Below are 14540 nucleotides of genomic sequence, written 5' to 3'. Positions count from 1 at the left end.
AAAGTAGTACAAATACACAAATACTTAATATAAGAACACAAGTATATTACATGAAAAACCTAATATGAGAAAAACTAAGGATAGATGATAGGTAAAAATTTTCGCTATGAATGAATGAGATTATAAGATGGAAAAAAATTTATTCTCTCTATCTAAATTTTTATTCTTAGTTCACTCTATCTTGTAGCACACACTCTCGCTTGTTTTACATACATTTTAATAAAATTTTTATATAAAAACTCTAACTGACAAATACTTGACATGTGTATTTGTTGATCGCATTTTCACAAAAAGTTATACCCACAATATAGTAAATCATTCCAGTCCATGAGTTATGTTAGCTCTATTTAATTATACTAATAAACAAACAAAGATATAACTGTTGTATCTATTTAAGTGTATTAAAAAAGGTTTGTACATACTTAATCGTTTCACCTTATATGAGATCATTGGTGGGTTACAATATTAGGTCTTTCCTCTGCTACCACCACTAATCTCTTTGAAAATTCACCTTTCAAATTTATACTTCTTGAATTCAAGTAACCCTTTTTAGGATATGGTGATTATAAGGAACTGTATTACATTTTAATCATGTATAGTGATGCCTCACTTTAAGTTAAAATGTTTCATAATGGTGGTCTGTGGTTTAACCCAAGAATATTTACCTCAAAGTTAAATTTTCTAATCCAGAGTTCATGTTCAAGAAAACAGATCAAACCGCATCCATATAAATTCAACCCCGAATACAAAGTTTCTTACTTGACACTGCACCATGAAGACTTGTGTCACTGAGCTCAGTGGAAGGATCACACCTTACAACACTCAGAGAAAAGTTTCCTTACTGGCACTTACCTTGATTCTATTCGTGATTATCCATCTTCTCAAAAAGAATAGCCAGTCACCCTTGATATCTCCTTACTTCAAAACTAGTCATGTGAGAGGCATTTCAGTGGAGAAGAAATGTGATATTTTTAGCGGAAAGTGGGTTCCTCATCCTGAAGGGCCTAACTATTCCAATGATACTTGCCATCTGATGATTGACCAGCACAACTGTATGAAGCTTGGCAGACCTGATAAGGAGTACATGAACTGGAGGTGGAAACCAGATGAATGTGAGCTACCTGTATTCAATCCAGCTCAGTTCTTCAAGCTTGTTCGAGGGAAGTCAATGGCATTTGTTGGAGATTCTGTGGGGAGGAACCAAATGCAGTCATTGTTGTGCCTGTTATCCAGTGTAAGAACTTCCATTACTCATTATACCATAAATAAATTGCTTTGAATGATTTCAGGTGGCATATTCATCACAGCCTAATAATATTTCATGCATTTTTCAGGTGGCATATCCAGAGGATATCTCCCACAAGTACTCAACAAACACAGATTATTTTAAACGATATTTCTATGCAGATTACAGGTTCACTGTAGCAACGATCTGGTCTCCATTCCTGGTTGAATCCAAAGATGCAGATCCTAATGGCCATACCTTCGACAGCCTCATGGACCTCTACTTGGACAAAGCTGATGAGTCATGGGTGAGTGAAGTTGAAAATTTCGACTATGTGATTGTTTCAGCTGGACAATGGTTCTTCCGGCCTTTGATATACAAAGAAAATAATCAAGTTATTGGGTGCCATAAATGCTATATAGAGAACATGACAGCCATTTCAAAATACTATGGATACAGAATGGCCTTTCGAACTGCCTTTCGAACTCTTCAGAGCCTAAAGAACTACAAGGGTATAACATTTCTAAGGACATTTTCTCCGTCGCACTTTGAAAATGGTGATTGGAATAAGGGAGGAAATTGTGCACGAACAAGGCCGTTTACAAGCCAAGAAATGAAGTTAGAAGGGTTTGTAATGGAGTTCTACTTGACACAAGTGGAGGAACTAAGGGCTGCAGAGAAAGAAGGGATAAAGAGGGGCTTAAAATTTCGATTGCTTGATACTACTGAAATTATGTTGCTGAGGCCAGATGGGCATCCAAACCGGTATGGACAATCACCACATAAGAATGTGGCAGTAAATGATTGTGTTCATTGGTGTTTGCCAGGCCCCGTTGACGCATGGAATGAGTTTTTGCTTTATATGATGAAGACTGAAGGTCAGGGGCCATTTGAGGGGAAGATTTAATGAAAATTCTTCATGTAAATTTGATTAATATATTTTTTTCTATTTATATATTTGAAACCCTTGTTGGATTTTTTACCTGTGAAAACATCTCCTTTTACTTTTTGTAATGATCAAAATTTGTTTCATTTCAACATCAATGTGCTGATAATGGAATAATGTAAAACACATCAGATAAATTAGAATCAGTACTGAAATTTCAGAAAGAAACTTTAGAATTGCTGCGAGCTCAAAGAGAGTGAAAGAGAACATAGGAAGAGGGTGACTTATTTTTCAATGCTTCTAGGAATTACATTAATGTACAGAACTTTTTGAAAGAATTTAGAGTATAGTACAATCAAAAAAATTTACATCACTTTTTCACTAATTGATTATTGTTAAGATCTATTTAGTATGTATTACTAGGGATTTTCTTTAGAATGAAATCTTGATGAAGACAGCAATGTGCAAAACTAAAATGTAGAGCACAAAAGCCGACCTGAGTAGCATGAGCTTCTGCTGGCTCTCACTCAGGCCGCCAGTGTAATAAGGAAGTTTGTTATAAGCATCACCGATAAAATCTGCTGAAGAAGATCCTTTCCCAGAATTGCTCTTTCCAAACCGGTTTCTCGCTTCTGAATTGCTGCTTTCGGTTCTTCTCCACAAACCATTCAATCTTTCTAGTTCCATTTCTTTCAAATGGATTTCACCAACCAAACCTTCTGCTTGTGCCTACCAATACAAACGATATTATTTAATAATTTCTTCTTGAATTAACAATAATTAATAGAAATTTAACTGACCTGTTTCACTGCTAGTTGCGCAATGAGGCTGTGAAGCTGTTTGTCTAACATCTTTTCTCTCTGAGCTGCAAATAGTATTTGTTTAAAATCAAATATACAAGTTATTACTGCTGCAAACGTGTGGCAAAAATTTACAGCCATTACAAGTAAAATGTCTATACAATTTTGCAGTATACAAGAAATTAAAAATAGACCATATCTATAGCTTTATGAAGCAAAAAGAAAAATGTTAAGCATCATGGCAACTAAGCAAAGGCCCCAAAAGGCTTATGACCTGAGGAAAAATTTCCGAGTGTATCAATTTTTAAGAGATGGTGAACAAAATACTGCAGTAAGATAGTATTAGTATACTAATAACATGTGGGTTGACAAGTGACTATATGAACGATTTCTTTTTTTTTTGGGACAGAAAAACGATTCTACAAATATTTGCAAGCACAAAATTTTAAAGGCCTTGATATCCTGCTGTAGTTATAAAAACTAAAATTTTTCCCAGAACTACATTTACCCAGCATCCATATTCAGCAATTACAAAACCAAGTTTGCAGATAAAAGCAATAGTGATGCAAGCAGAGTGTGACTGATACACATACAGCTAATCCCTGACATGAACACCCATATTGATCAATAAATGGAATAAGCTCTTACCAAATCTAATAGTAATACTAGTAATCAATGAAAAGCAGGAAATACTGATGAATTACCATATAATGAATTAGAATCTCAGCAAATAGCTAAATTATGGAAATTTGATATTAAGGGCTCCACAACAAATCAATAATAGAATATACCTGGGGACGGCTGCTTCAGTGCATCATGCTGAACTTGAACCCACTTTTTCTCCAATTCCTGAACTACCTCTTCCATTGAACTCTATAAGCATCAAATATTTTTTCAGCATCAAAAGCAGCAACAAGCACCCATAATAATAAGGGAAAAAAATAAGAAATATAAATTAAAGATGAAACTGACCAATTCCTTTTTCTTGTCTTCTAATTTCTTCATAAATGAAGACTTTTGAACTTCTCTATCTTCTCCAGATTCATCTGCTTTTTTGGATTCCTCAGCAGATTCAACAAGCTGTCTCTGGTTGCTGGCTAGCAATGTGTTTTGCTTGCTTTCCAGCTCAGCCACCAATTTTTTTTCAATTTCATCCATCTCCTATTAACATAAATAAAAAAATAAATAATGAATTAATTTGGTTTTGACTTTTACTTTTACCCACACTATCAGCAATGTAAGCAAAATCATTTCAGAATATAGGAAAATTACCCAAATAGGTTTCTCATTCTAAGAGTTAAATTGGTAGAACACTAATAGGATAAGCCCATAGAACAATGAAATTTAAGACAGCGTCATTTGAAAGTAAGCTTTGAAAAGTTACTCCAGACCTTTAACTTTCTTTGAAGTGAATTTGCTTCCTGAATTTTCTCTTGTATTTTACTTTCGCAACTTGATATGGCCTTTTCATATGCAGCATTTTCTTCCTGCAACATAACCTCTCTCAATTGGGCCTGGTCAAAAGTTCCATAACAAATTGTGAGGAAGAATTCACTCATAAGCCAGAGCATCTATATGAATACCTAATCCTTCAAAAACAGAACTAATACTATCAGAGAAACACTGTCTTAATACGGTAACTTTTCTTTCTTCCCTGGCAAGATGGTATGTGTTTTACACATAATAAAGATCACGAAAGCTATTAACTGCCCAAGCTGAGTCAGGCTTAGATTATTTAATCTTAGCATTACATTATATTTCATTGAACTCAAACTAAACTCAAGCTTGATTCACATAAAGTTATGCTTGCTCATAAGCACAATTGAGTAAGTCAAGTATGCGCATCTAACAATGCTACATCTAAGGGATCAGCATTACCATTTAACACGTTAAATAATGCGCAAAAAATTCATTCACAAGATCAATCAAAAAACAAAAACCACCATTTCTGGGTGCCTTTGGTCCCCTTTTTTGATATAATTCAGAAAACAGTATTCTGAAAAGAACACATATTTCACCAACACAAAATCTTCAGAATCAAAATCAAAATCCCACATGACAAACCGCACAAACTTTATGAAAGATACTGCAACCAAAACGAAATATCCAGAATCCCAGATAACAAAATAAAATACTTTAACAAACAAAAATTTTAAAAGATAAAAAACCTGTTCACGAGTAGCAGAGTGAGAGTTGAGCTGGAGGGCAAGAGCAGCATTGGAGGCAAGGGAATGAGCGTGAATGTGAGGGAGGCGTTGGGCGATATCAGGGGGAGGCAATCTGAGGCGCAGATCTTGAATCGAACGGCTGAGAGAGGCGGCCTTTCGGTCAAGTTGTTGAACGTAGTTTTGCTGTTCTGGTGTGAAGAGAATAGGGATTGAATCATTGGCGTCTTGGTGTTCATCGTCTTTGTGGGCTCCCACGACATCTGCCGCCCAGGCCAGTAATCCCGCCATATCTCTCCCTCTGCTTTCTCTCTGCTTGATCTGAAGTTAAATTTTGCAGTGAAATTACCAGATGAACCGGAAATTGAGACCGGTTTACTCAATCATCCCGTATTTCATTTTCATTCATACTTACTCAAAGTTACACAATCAAGTTTTAGGAACCGGATCAGCCTGCTCCAACCGATATCCAAGCCTAAGCCCAGTCCGGATTTGTCCGAATTTGGGTTTTGTAAAATTCCGTAATTGTTATGTCCGAAACCCGAAACCCAGTATCTCCTATGTAAAGATGGGCATGTTCGATTATGATTAAATTTAATTTCAATTAAATATAATTTAAATTTAATATTTAATTATTAAAAATGTAAATTTATTTTTAATTTCCCTATCTCATTAGGGTAAAAATGAATTTAGAACTCACTAAGATAACAAAGAACAACAACAATGCACAAATGTTTATGAATTTTCTATCAAATTAATTATAAGTTATTTATAATTTTTCTTTCCTAAAACAAAATATAAAACTTGCAAATATGACATTCGTGAAGATGATTAACTACTAACAAACACATGCTACATCAACTTGTATGTCGAGAAGAAAATTTAGATAAAGTAAAACCTCATCCAAAAACTACAAATAAAAAACAGAGAGTTCAATCCGTATAAAGTTTCAACAATTACAATCAAAGTATAATAGCTCTCACTTTGGCATTTTATCAAAATATTTATATATGTAACGCTATACTTTACTTATATAAATACTTTAAAGTATGAAAATTAAAGGAGATATACTTTATTAAGCATTCAATTGACTCTAAAACTTTATAATCTTTTCTTTTTTTGTTTAAATTATTTAAATAATCAATATTTACTATCGCAAATGAAAACTCTCGGTTTCTTTACATTAGTACACTAAATTTCTCGATGATTCGAAGTATCTCATGCCAATCAAACGTTAAAGCAACATGACTCATGAACTAACATCTTTGGTATAAAAAAAAGAATACAAAAATGACAAGCAAACTAACCCATATTCAAATCATTAGCTCAACAAACTAGAAAAAACAGAAAAGTTTCCCATGAAAGTTGAAAACAACATTCACCAAAACCATAACAATAATAATAATAATACTAATTATTATTATTATTATTATTATAAATCACTAATTATTCCAACAAATTTTTATTGGTTTGCCATTGTTATTCAAGCAAAGAAGCGAGATGGCAGTTAGAATATAAGGGAACCCAGATCCACATTTTTATATGTTATATTATTTTATTATATAGTCTAGTATTTGCATCTTTATATACATTATGGTATGATAAATAAATTAAAGGTCAAAGTTGTCATTATTCAGCGCTGACTATTATTGGAATATGAATCCCAAATGCGGCCTTGATTTTATAAACAAAAATTAATTATAATTTATTTATTTATAATTGACTTATTATTATTATTATAATAAGATGTGGCCTCTGGGCATTGCCATGCCAATTATAACCTATAAATTTAGGCATGCGCACGAGGCTCAAGTATTGCCTCCCTCACCGTGACACTCCCATGTTCTTGTATTTTAATTTTCTAATAAAAATAATATTATGTATATCTATTTTAAAAAATACATATAATTTTATTATTTTTACTTGTATTTTAAATCAATCTTTATATAAGTAATAAGTTTAGTCATTATTTATATAATAAACAGTTTCTTTCAGATTACTCTTGTACATGATATTTAAATTGTGTATTGTATAATATATCGAAACATAATTTTTTATATTGTATATTGTATGTCATACAATATAATATAATTTTAAAAAATAATAAAATAAAAAATAATTATCATATTATTATTTTAAAAATATCTAAAATATTTAAAACATTGATTCAAATTTTAAAATTTCACATATTCTTTCAATTACTTTATCACTTAAAAAAAATTGTAAAAATGAGTATTAATAATATAAATCATATGGTATTATATAATTTCTATATGATATGATTTTTGATATAATTTAAAATAATTTTGTCTTCATTGTGTTGTGTATGACTAAGGTTTGGGAAGAATTTTCCAACTTCTTCCTTGAGAAATGATAATTAATAACTGTGATTTTGAAACTCTAAATTCTTTGTTTGATCATGAAAGACAGAGGAACGATAAATATTCTCATTTTTCTATGAAAGAGAAAGAAAACGAGACAACTTAGTTGGTAATGGTAGTTAACTTGTGATTCTCTGAACAGGTTGTGAATGATTAGTAAACTGATTGCTTGCTGTACATGTGATGGATACCCTCGACTCGACCCAAGTGGCACCCACGTTTCTCTCCATATTTTCCGTTTTCCACGAAAGAAAATACCTTTTTTTCCTTCCTTCTAACGAAAAAGAAAAATTTTGGATTGCCCTGTTTCAAAAACTATTTCCAACCTGTAAGACAATTGCATTGCTAATCTCTTTTTGGTTTTCAGTTTGTGGGTTGTGCTGCATTTTCCCTTTGAGGTCAAGTTTTTGTCTTGGTGGTGGTTGTTGAAGACCAGACCAGGTTAGGACTCTTTGATCTGTTTCTTGCTGTAAATTGTTTTTTGATTTGTATTTTTGTCTACAAAAGGGTATTTTGAACTGGTTTCTGCTTTTTTTTTGGAATAGGTTTCTTTGAAGGTTGATATTCTCTGTTCAAGAGTTGGTAGATTAGCTTGGAGTGACTTTTTGAAGCAGTGTTTTTAGAGGCTGTTGATTGTAGAGGCTTGGAGAATTTGGCTTTTACTGTGAAATTTGCTGTAGATTTATCTATAGTTGCATAGTTTTGAGATGATATTGGATCTTTTCCTGAGAATATGGATGTGTAGTTGCACTTTACATTTTCTCTGAACATTAATTTGGAGAAGGAAAAAATGAGTTATGTGTCTTTGATAGCACTGGGGTCGCCTGACAATTCTCCACTAGCACAGCCATCAAATTCAACTACAACCACTTCACCACCACCTACAACATCACAACCTGACAAGACCACCGACTCTCCGTCCCCTTCGACGCCTGCAACTCCTTCTACCCCTTCAGCACCACCCCCTCAATCTCCTCCTCCAGCTGTCCCTGCTGCCCCTCCCCCATCACCACCCACATCCCCGCCACCATCAGCAAGTCCTCCTCCAACTTCATCACCACCAACAACTGCACCTCCATCGCCACCCGCCGCACCCCAACCATCACCTCCAGCTGTTGCTTCACCTCCCCCTGAAAATCCATCCCCTCCACCACCGGTGGTTGTTTCTACTCCTCCACAGGCCACCCCATCACCTCCAACCTCTCCACCTCCAACCCCTACACCTCCTCATATTATTGCACCTTCCCCGCCTCCTCCAGCTAATGATCCATCGCCACCTTCCTCCAACTCTCCGCCTCCACCTGTGTCAAACCCACCTAAAAGTGTTCCTGTACCACCTGTTGTTTCAAGTCCCCCGCCTGCATCTCAATCTGCTCCTCCACCAGTTACAAGATCACCCCCTCCACCTACATTGTCACCACCAGCTCCTTCAGTTCCTTCATCCTCTTATCCGCCTGCTTCTCCAAGTAATTCATCTACAACTGGAAGTCCTACTACTTCACCTTTACCATCTATTCCAACAGAGAAACCAACAGCAAAATCAACTAATCTCCCTGCTGTTACAGTGAATACCTCATCCAGGAGTGCAGGGGCTTTAGGCACTAGAGGTGCTGCGGCGATAGGCATTGCAGTGGGGTTTTTGGTACTAAGTCTTCTTGTTATGGCTCTGTGGTTTGCACGGAGACAGAAGAGAAAGAGAGCAGGATCACATATTGGTTACACTATGCCTTCTCCTTTTGCATCCTCTCAGGATTCAGGTTATGTTTTGATCATTGCTCAAGCATTTTTGCAGTATGGCCTTGTGGTTATTTGTACTCTAAATTTTTAATCTTGAAGCAATTTCATTTTGATACTGATTAGCTGTATCACTAAATACTGTCTGCACTTTTTATACAGCCTTTAAAAGTGAGGGATTTGTACAAAATGTTGATCTTAATACTGATTTGCTATGACTATGGTTTGAAGAAAGAAATAAAAATTTGTTTACTGTTGGACTGTGTTAACCTTTCCTTCTACTGGAACTGCATTCGGAAAATTTTTACAATATATTTTTCACTGTCTAAAGAGAGTTGACAGCATGCCATTTGATGCCATCATTGTTTTGTTCATTCTCGAAATTGTGTTTGAACATGGATGTTTAATGGTTGCAGCATGTGTGATATATTCAATTGAATTTTTCAATGTTATAAATTGGGTCAACTCCATTGAATGGCAAGTCATATTTATTGCAAGATCTTTTTTTCTCTCCCTAGATAACGAAGTGAAGGCCAGGGGGGCATAAGTTTTCCACATTTTACCTCCAGTTTCTGTTTTTGGATTTGAAGTATGATTGTTTCTTTTTCATGGAATGACATGCTTAATTGCTACTGTTATATATGGATGACTGGATCCATTCTTTTGAAGTTGTTATTTAGCTAGCTTTAACTATTTTAGTGAAATGTGACCATTGAAGTAAATTAGTTAAGTTGCATGTGCTTTACAGATGCAGCATTTCTGAAGCCATATTCTCCAACTCTCCTAGGAGGATTTGGTTCGCATAGTGGTTTCCTATATTCATCACCTGAGTCAAGTGGAGTAAACAATTCAAAATCATGCTTTACTTATGAAGAATTAGTTCAGGCCACAAACGGGCTTGCAGTACATAATGTTTTGGGTGAAGGTGGATTTGGTTGTGTCTACAAAGGTGTACTAACTGATGGAAGAGAAGTAGCTGTGAAACAGTTAAAGATAGGTGGTGGACAGGGTGAGCGTGAATTTAAAGCAGAAGTTGAGATCATTAGCCGAGTACATCATCGTCATCTGGTTTCACTAGTGGGTTACTGTATATCTGAGCATCATAGATTGCTTGTCTATGAGTATGTCCCGAACAATACTCTTTACTACCATCTTCATGGTAAGACATACTTCTGATTTTACTTTTTTGAGGATATTTTCCTCCCTAAGCATGCAAATTCATGTATAAAACTTAAAAATACAGTTCAGGGTCAAAGTAACATCTGGAACCATTTGATACCAGAAAATCATTTCTTCCTAGATTAGTTCATCCTTTTTTAATTGTCATATGCCAATAAATTTTTTAGTAGACAGGTGTTAGAATCCATGCATCACTTCAGAATTTTTCCAAAAATAGCACCCATCTGAAAATAATCTGTCAACTTTTCTGATCTGCTGTGGAATTTTGCAGCTGAAGGCAGATCAGTGATGGATTGGGCAACCCGAGTCAAGGTTGCTGCTGGTTCAGCTCGTGGGATAGCTTATCTACACGAAGACTGTAATTTTTTTCACTTACTCATACTTTCAATATATTTTTCCTTTAATCACATTTTTTAATTTTTCCTATGGACTTTTAATTGTAAATCAGAGACACTGCTATCAAGATCAGTATAAGCAGCAAAAGCATCTTTAATTATTGGAATAAGGCTATGATTTATTATGGAAACCTTTTTTTATTGTTAGCATTGTCAAAAATGTTTATAAAACACAACTTTATCAAGGAACATTATATACTTGAGTTCATAACCTTTGTGTTTTTCTTGATTTCTTCTTGGCTAAAACTCATCTGCTTTTATTTCTGTTGCTTTCTGAGATGTTTCCATTTGTACCAGGTCATCCTCGCATTATTCACAGGGACATTAAGTCGTCAAACATTCTTCTTGATAACAATTTTGAAGCTAAGGTATTAAGTTTCTGGAGCCTTATTTTTTCTTGTAGATAAACAATCTGCTTTGAACTGGATTGGGATTATTGCTCCTAAGCATCAGTTTTTTTACTGAGCCTTGAGAGTTGATGGAATGTCAACGATATTTGTTAAATAAAGTTTAGTTTGGCAGTATTAGACTCATAAGACGACTAACAGGTCCTGTTAAATGCACTTGGCTAGTGGAGCAGATTTATAATTTTACCAATGTAACTTTGTAGCTCAGAATTCATGTTTCTAAATACTTCCTTTTCTATATCAGGTTGCAGATTTTGGGCTTGCAAAGATAGCATTGGAACTGGATTCAAATACACATGTGTCTACACGTGTAATGGGAACCTTTGGGTGGGTGATTTTATCTGATGGATGATTCTTGATGTCTCTTAAAGAATTAACCAAAGTTCATGCTTATGTGGAATTGTGATTCTGTTTTAATCTGCATCATGTGAGCAAAATAAGATACTGATTAGTATTTATATGGGTAAATTAGTAAAAGTCGACTTTTAGTGGTTTTTATTTACAAATGTCTTTTAACAGCGTGGTTTTATTAGAAGCATTTAACAGACCTTAAAAAGGGCTTTTCACATCAATTAGGCTTAGAGTGATACATGTTTTATTTTCAAGGCTGTATATTATAAATTCTCAATGCATACGTGTTCATATGCCTTGTTTGTATTTTTTTGATATTGAAGCTGTGATTTCCAGATACATGGCTCCTGAATATGCAACAAGTGGCAAGCTGACTGAAAAGTCTGATGTTTATTCATTTGGGGTTGTGCTTTTGGAGCTAATTACAGGTCGCAAGCCTGTTGATGCCTCTCAGCCATTGGGTGATGAGAGCCTGGTTGAATGGGTAAGTTGTACGAATGCAGGATATAAGAGGATTGATTGATGGAAATAATATCTTATTTTCTTTGTTTCGTAACAGAATTATTTTTAAAGTAACTAGGGTAGAGAACTATATAATGACACTAATTAAGTGAATGATCAAACAAACACATGGAAGAAATTTCCTTGTATGTAATCATTTTTTATTCATTGCTATAAGTAAACATTTAACTATTGCTATTTCTTATATTTTTTAGATTTAATGTAAAAAAAAAAAAGATATTGTTTCTGGACTCTGAATACTTCTCAAGGGCATCATGCCTTACAGTCTTCATTTAGTATTATTATTATTTTTTTGTTAAAAGAATTGAGAGCTAGTTTTCATACACCACTGTTTAACTTAATTCATGTGTGCTGCAGGCCCGACCATTGCTTGCTAAAGCACTTGAACTCGAAGATTTTGAAGAATTGGTGGATCCGATGCTGGAAAAGAACTATGTTGCAAGTGAAATGTTTCGGATGATTGAGGCAGCTGCTGCTTGCGTGCGCCATTCAGGTGGAAGAAGACCAAAAATGAGTCAGGTAATCAAGTTTAAATTACAACAGAAAGTTGTCTCTTCTTAACCATATCAGGCTTAATTATACGTATTTTATATTCTTCGCCTCAGGTAGTGAGGGCTTTAGACTCATTAGATGAGTTATCAGATCTTAGTAATGGAATGAAACCTGGCCAAAGTGAAATTTACAATTCGGCACAAGATTCTGCACAAATCAGAATGTTTCAAAGGTTGGCATTTGGCAGTCAAGACTACAGTTCAGACTTCTACAACCAATCACAGAGTAGCTGGGGAAGTCGAGAATCTGGAGACTTCATGAACCGGAGTACCTTTATACCTTAAATGCATCAAGAATATGGAGCAACGGAAACAAGTTTAATGGTACCCTGTTGATCCCAGTTTCAAAGTTCCAACACATGATCAGAAATCAGAAACAGCTTGTTACAGAAATATGGTATTGATTTTTGTCCATTTTGGAATGCGATTTCAGGCCCCAGATTGAGATCTTGACACCAGCCTCCCTACTCATTTCTTGTACAATCTCATTTATGCATTTTTCTTCTAACCTAATACAATCAAGTTGCAGGACTGTGCCTTTTTTTTTAATTCCTTATTATATAGCATCATACAGCTTCAATTCATATCTGTATTTGTTAATTTGGTATAAATATACATGTTTTATTATTTTTTAAAATTCTCTGAACTCTTCTTTCACACATGTATCCAGTTTTAGGGATAACTGATCTTCAGTAACTTTTCTCAGCCAAGTCTCATTAAATGATTCTAAATTTTGGGACCATAATGAATTAAGCAATTCGTAAAACATTCTAGACAATCCCAAATGGATAAAGTTTTCATGACAAGTAGAAATATTTGTTCTGCGGAGGATAATATGAGGCCATCTTGACATTTTAAACTTGGTATAGAGATGGAAACTTGACAAAGACTGATGACTGCTATGTGGCACCTAGACTGTAAGAGATTATACTTGCCACCTTTGTGCATTAATTTCCATCTAACGTTCTTCATCTACCAAAATTCTACTGTTCTGCATCACACTCTCCCTAATAATATGAGCCCATGTACAGTGTGTGTGGAGAATGACTGAGATGGTGATGGAATAAGTTTTGGCTAAGTCCAAACTACTGGAGTTGCATTTTGCAGCTTTGAGTGAAGGCCAGAAGAATTGTAACAATGTAAAAGGTTTAACTAGCTATGCAGGTTTGAGTAGCAGAGAAGAAGAGGCTTTTCAGAGAAGAAGAGATGAACCAACTAGAGAGGGTTGTGGTAGCAAAGATGGGGGAAGATTTTAGAGGCTGCCGTGCTGTTTTGCACACCTCCTCCTTTACTGACCCACATGGAGTCTCTGGCTATTCAGTAAGTTTACTGTTCAGTTCCATTGCATTCCAAGTCTCTAAAACCATTTAACACTCATTGGCATTGGATCCTGCACCCCACATAATCATTTGCAGGAAAGATGGCATTTCTTGAAACTGAAGCAACAAGGATTGTCGTTGAAGCTTGTGGCAGAACAGCATGTGTGAAGAGATGCATATTCGCCACATCTCTTCTTGCTTCAATCTGTAATGGCAACAACATAGACATTGTTATCGATGAGCATTGTTATAGCAATAAGGAATTCTGTAGAGAAAACAAAGTTTGAAACATTTAATTAGGATTATATTCAAACTTTGAATTATATATTTGTCATGGAATATCACAGCTTCGGCTTGCATTGGGGAAGAAAGAAGCAGAAAGGTTTCTTGGAACAAGTCAAGAGAAATGAAGGTGAAACTCTTGACTGTTAAGCCATCTGGACTTCTTATGGCTTCATCACTCCCAAATGCTCACATTGAAACCTCTGAGGGGGTAACAGACAAATCCGAGCCTCTTCCATAGATCACTAGTACTTATTATCATATTAGTCGGTGACACCATTCTAAATCCAATCATAATCTTAATCTAAAAACTGAGCAACATTCCGCAATTCATGTGTTAATT

At 35.0% G+C, this 14540-nt stretch overlaps 3 protein-coding genes across 3 annotated transcripts; 2 read left to right on the top strand and 1 right to left on the bottom strand.

Annotated features, from left to right (window-relative positions):
* Nucleotides 1–674: 674 nt before the first annotated feature.
* Nucleotides 675–2268, top strand: LOC123224863 (protein trichome birefringence-like 19). Its single transcript, XM_044648604.1, has 2 exons — nucleotides 675–1234; nucleotides 1335–2268. Exons 1-2 carry the CDS (start codon nucleotides 773–775, stop codon nucleotides 2130–2132), a joined length of 1260 nt encoding a protein of 419 aa, XP_044504539.1. The 5' UTR covers nucleotides 675–772; the 3' UTR covers nucleotides 2133–2268.
* Nucleotides 2269–2368: 100 nt separating this feature from the next.
* LOC123224864 (kinesin-like protein KIF15) lies at nucleotides 2369–5442 on the bottom strand. The gene is made up of 6 exons (XM_044648605.1): nucleotides 5080–5442; nucleotides 4303–4425; nucleotides 3884–4072; nucleotides 3703–3784; nucleotides 2912–2976; nucleotides 2369–2840 (listed from the first exon to the last, which is right to left on the bottom strand). Exons 1-6 carry the CDS (start codon nucleotides 5365–5367, stop codon nucleotides 2544–2546), a joined length of 1044 nt encoding a protein of 347 aa, XP_044504540.1. The 5' UTR covers nucleotides 5368–5442; the 3' UTR covers nucleotides 2369–2543.
* Nucleotides 5443–7652: 2210 nt separating this feature from the next.
* LOC123225273 (proline-rich receptor-like protein kinase PERK8) lies at nucleotides 7653–13253 on the top strand. Its single transcript, XM_044649197.1, has 9 exons — nucleotides 7653–7898; nucleotides 8003–9214; nucleotides 9940–10350; nucleotides 10642–10728; nucleotides 11063–11133; nucleotides 11417–11499; nucleotides 11860–12007; nucleotides 12403–12564; nucleotides 12651–13253. Exons 2-9 carry the CDS (start codon nucleotides 8248–8250, stop codon nucleotides 12879–12881), a joined length of 2160 nt encoding a protein of 719 aa, XP_044505132.1. The 5' UTR covers nucleotides 7653–7898; nucleotides 8003–8247; the 3' UTR covers nucleotides 12882–13253.
* Nucleotides 13254–14540: the final 1287 nt, after the last annotated feature.

The sequence above is a fragment of the Mangifera indica genome, chromosome 9 (assembly GCF_011075055.1).
Source record: "Mangifera indica cultivar Alphonso chromosome 9, CATAS_Mindica_2.1, whole genome shotgun sequence".
NCBI lineage: Eukaryota > Viridiplantae > Streptophyta > Magnoliopsida > Sapindales > Anacardiaceae > Mangifera > Mangifera indica.
The sequence above is the reverse complement of the archived record's forward strand: the minus strand, read 5'-3'. Positions and strand labels throughout refer to the sequence as shown.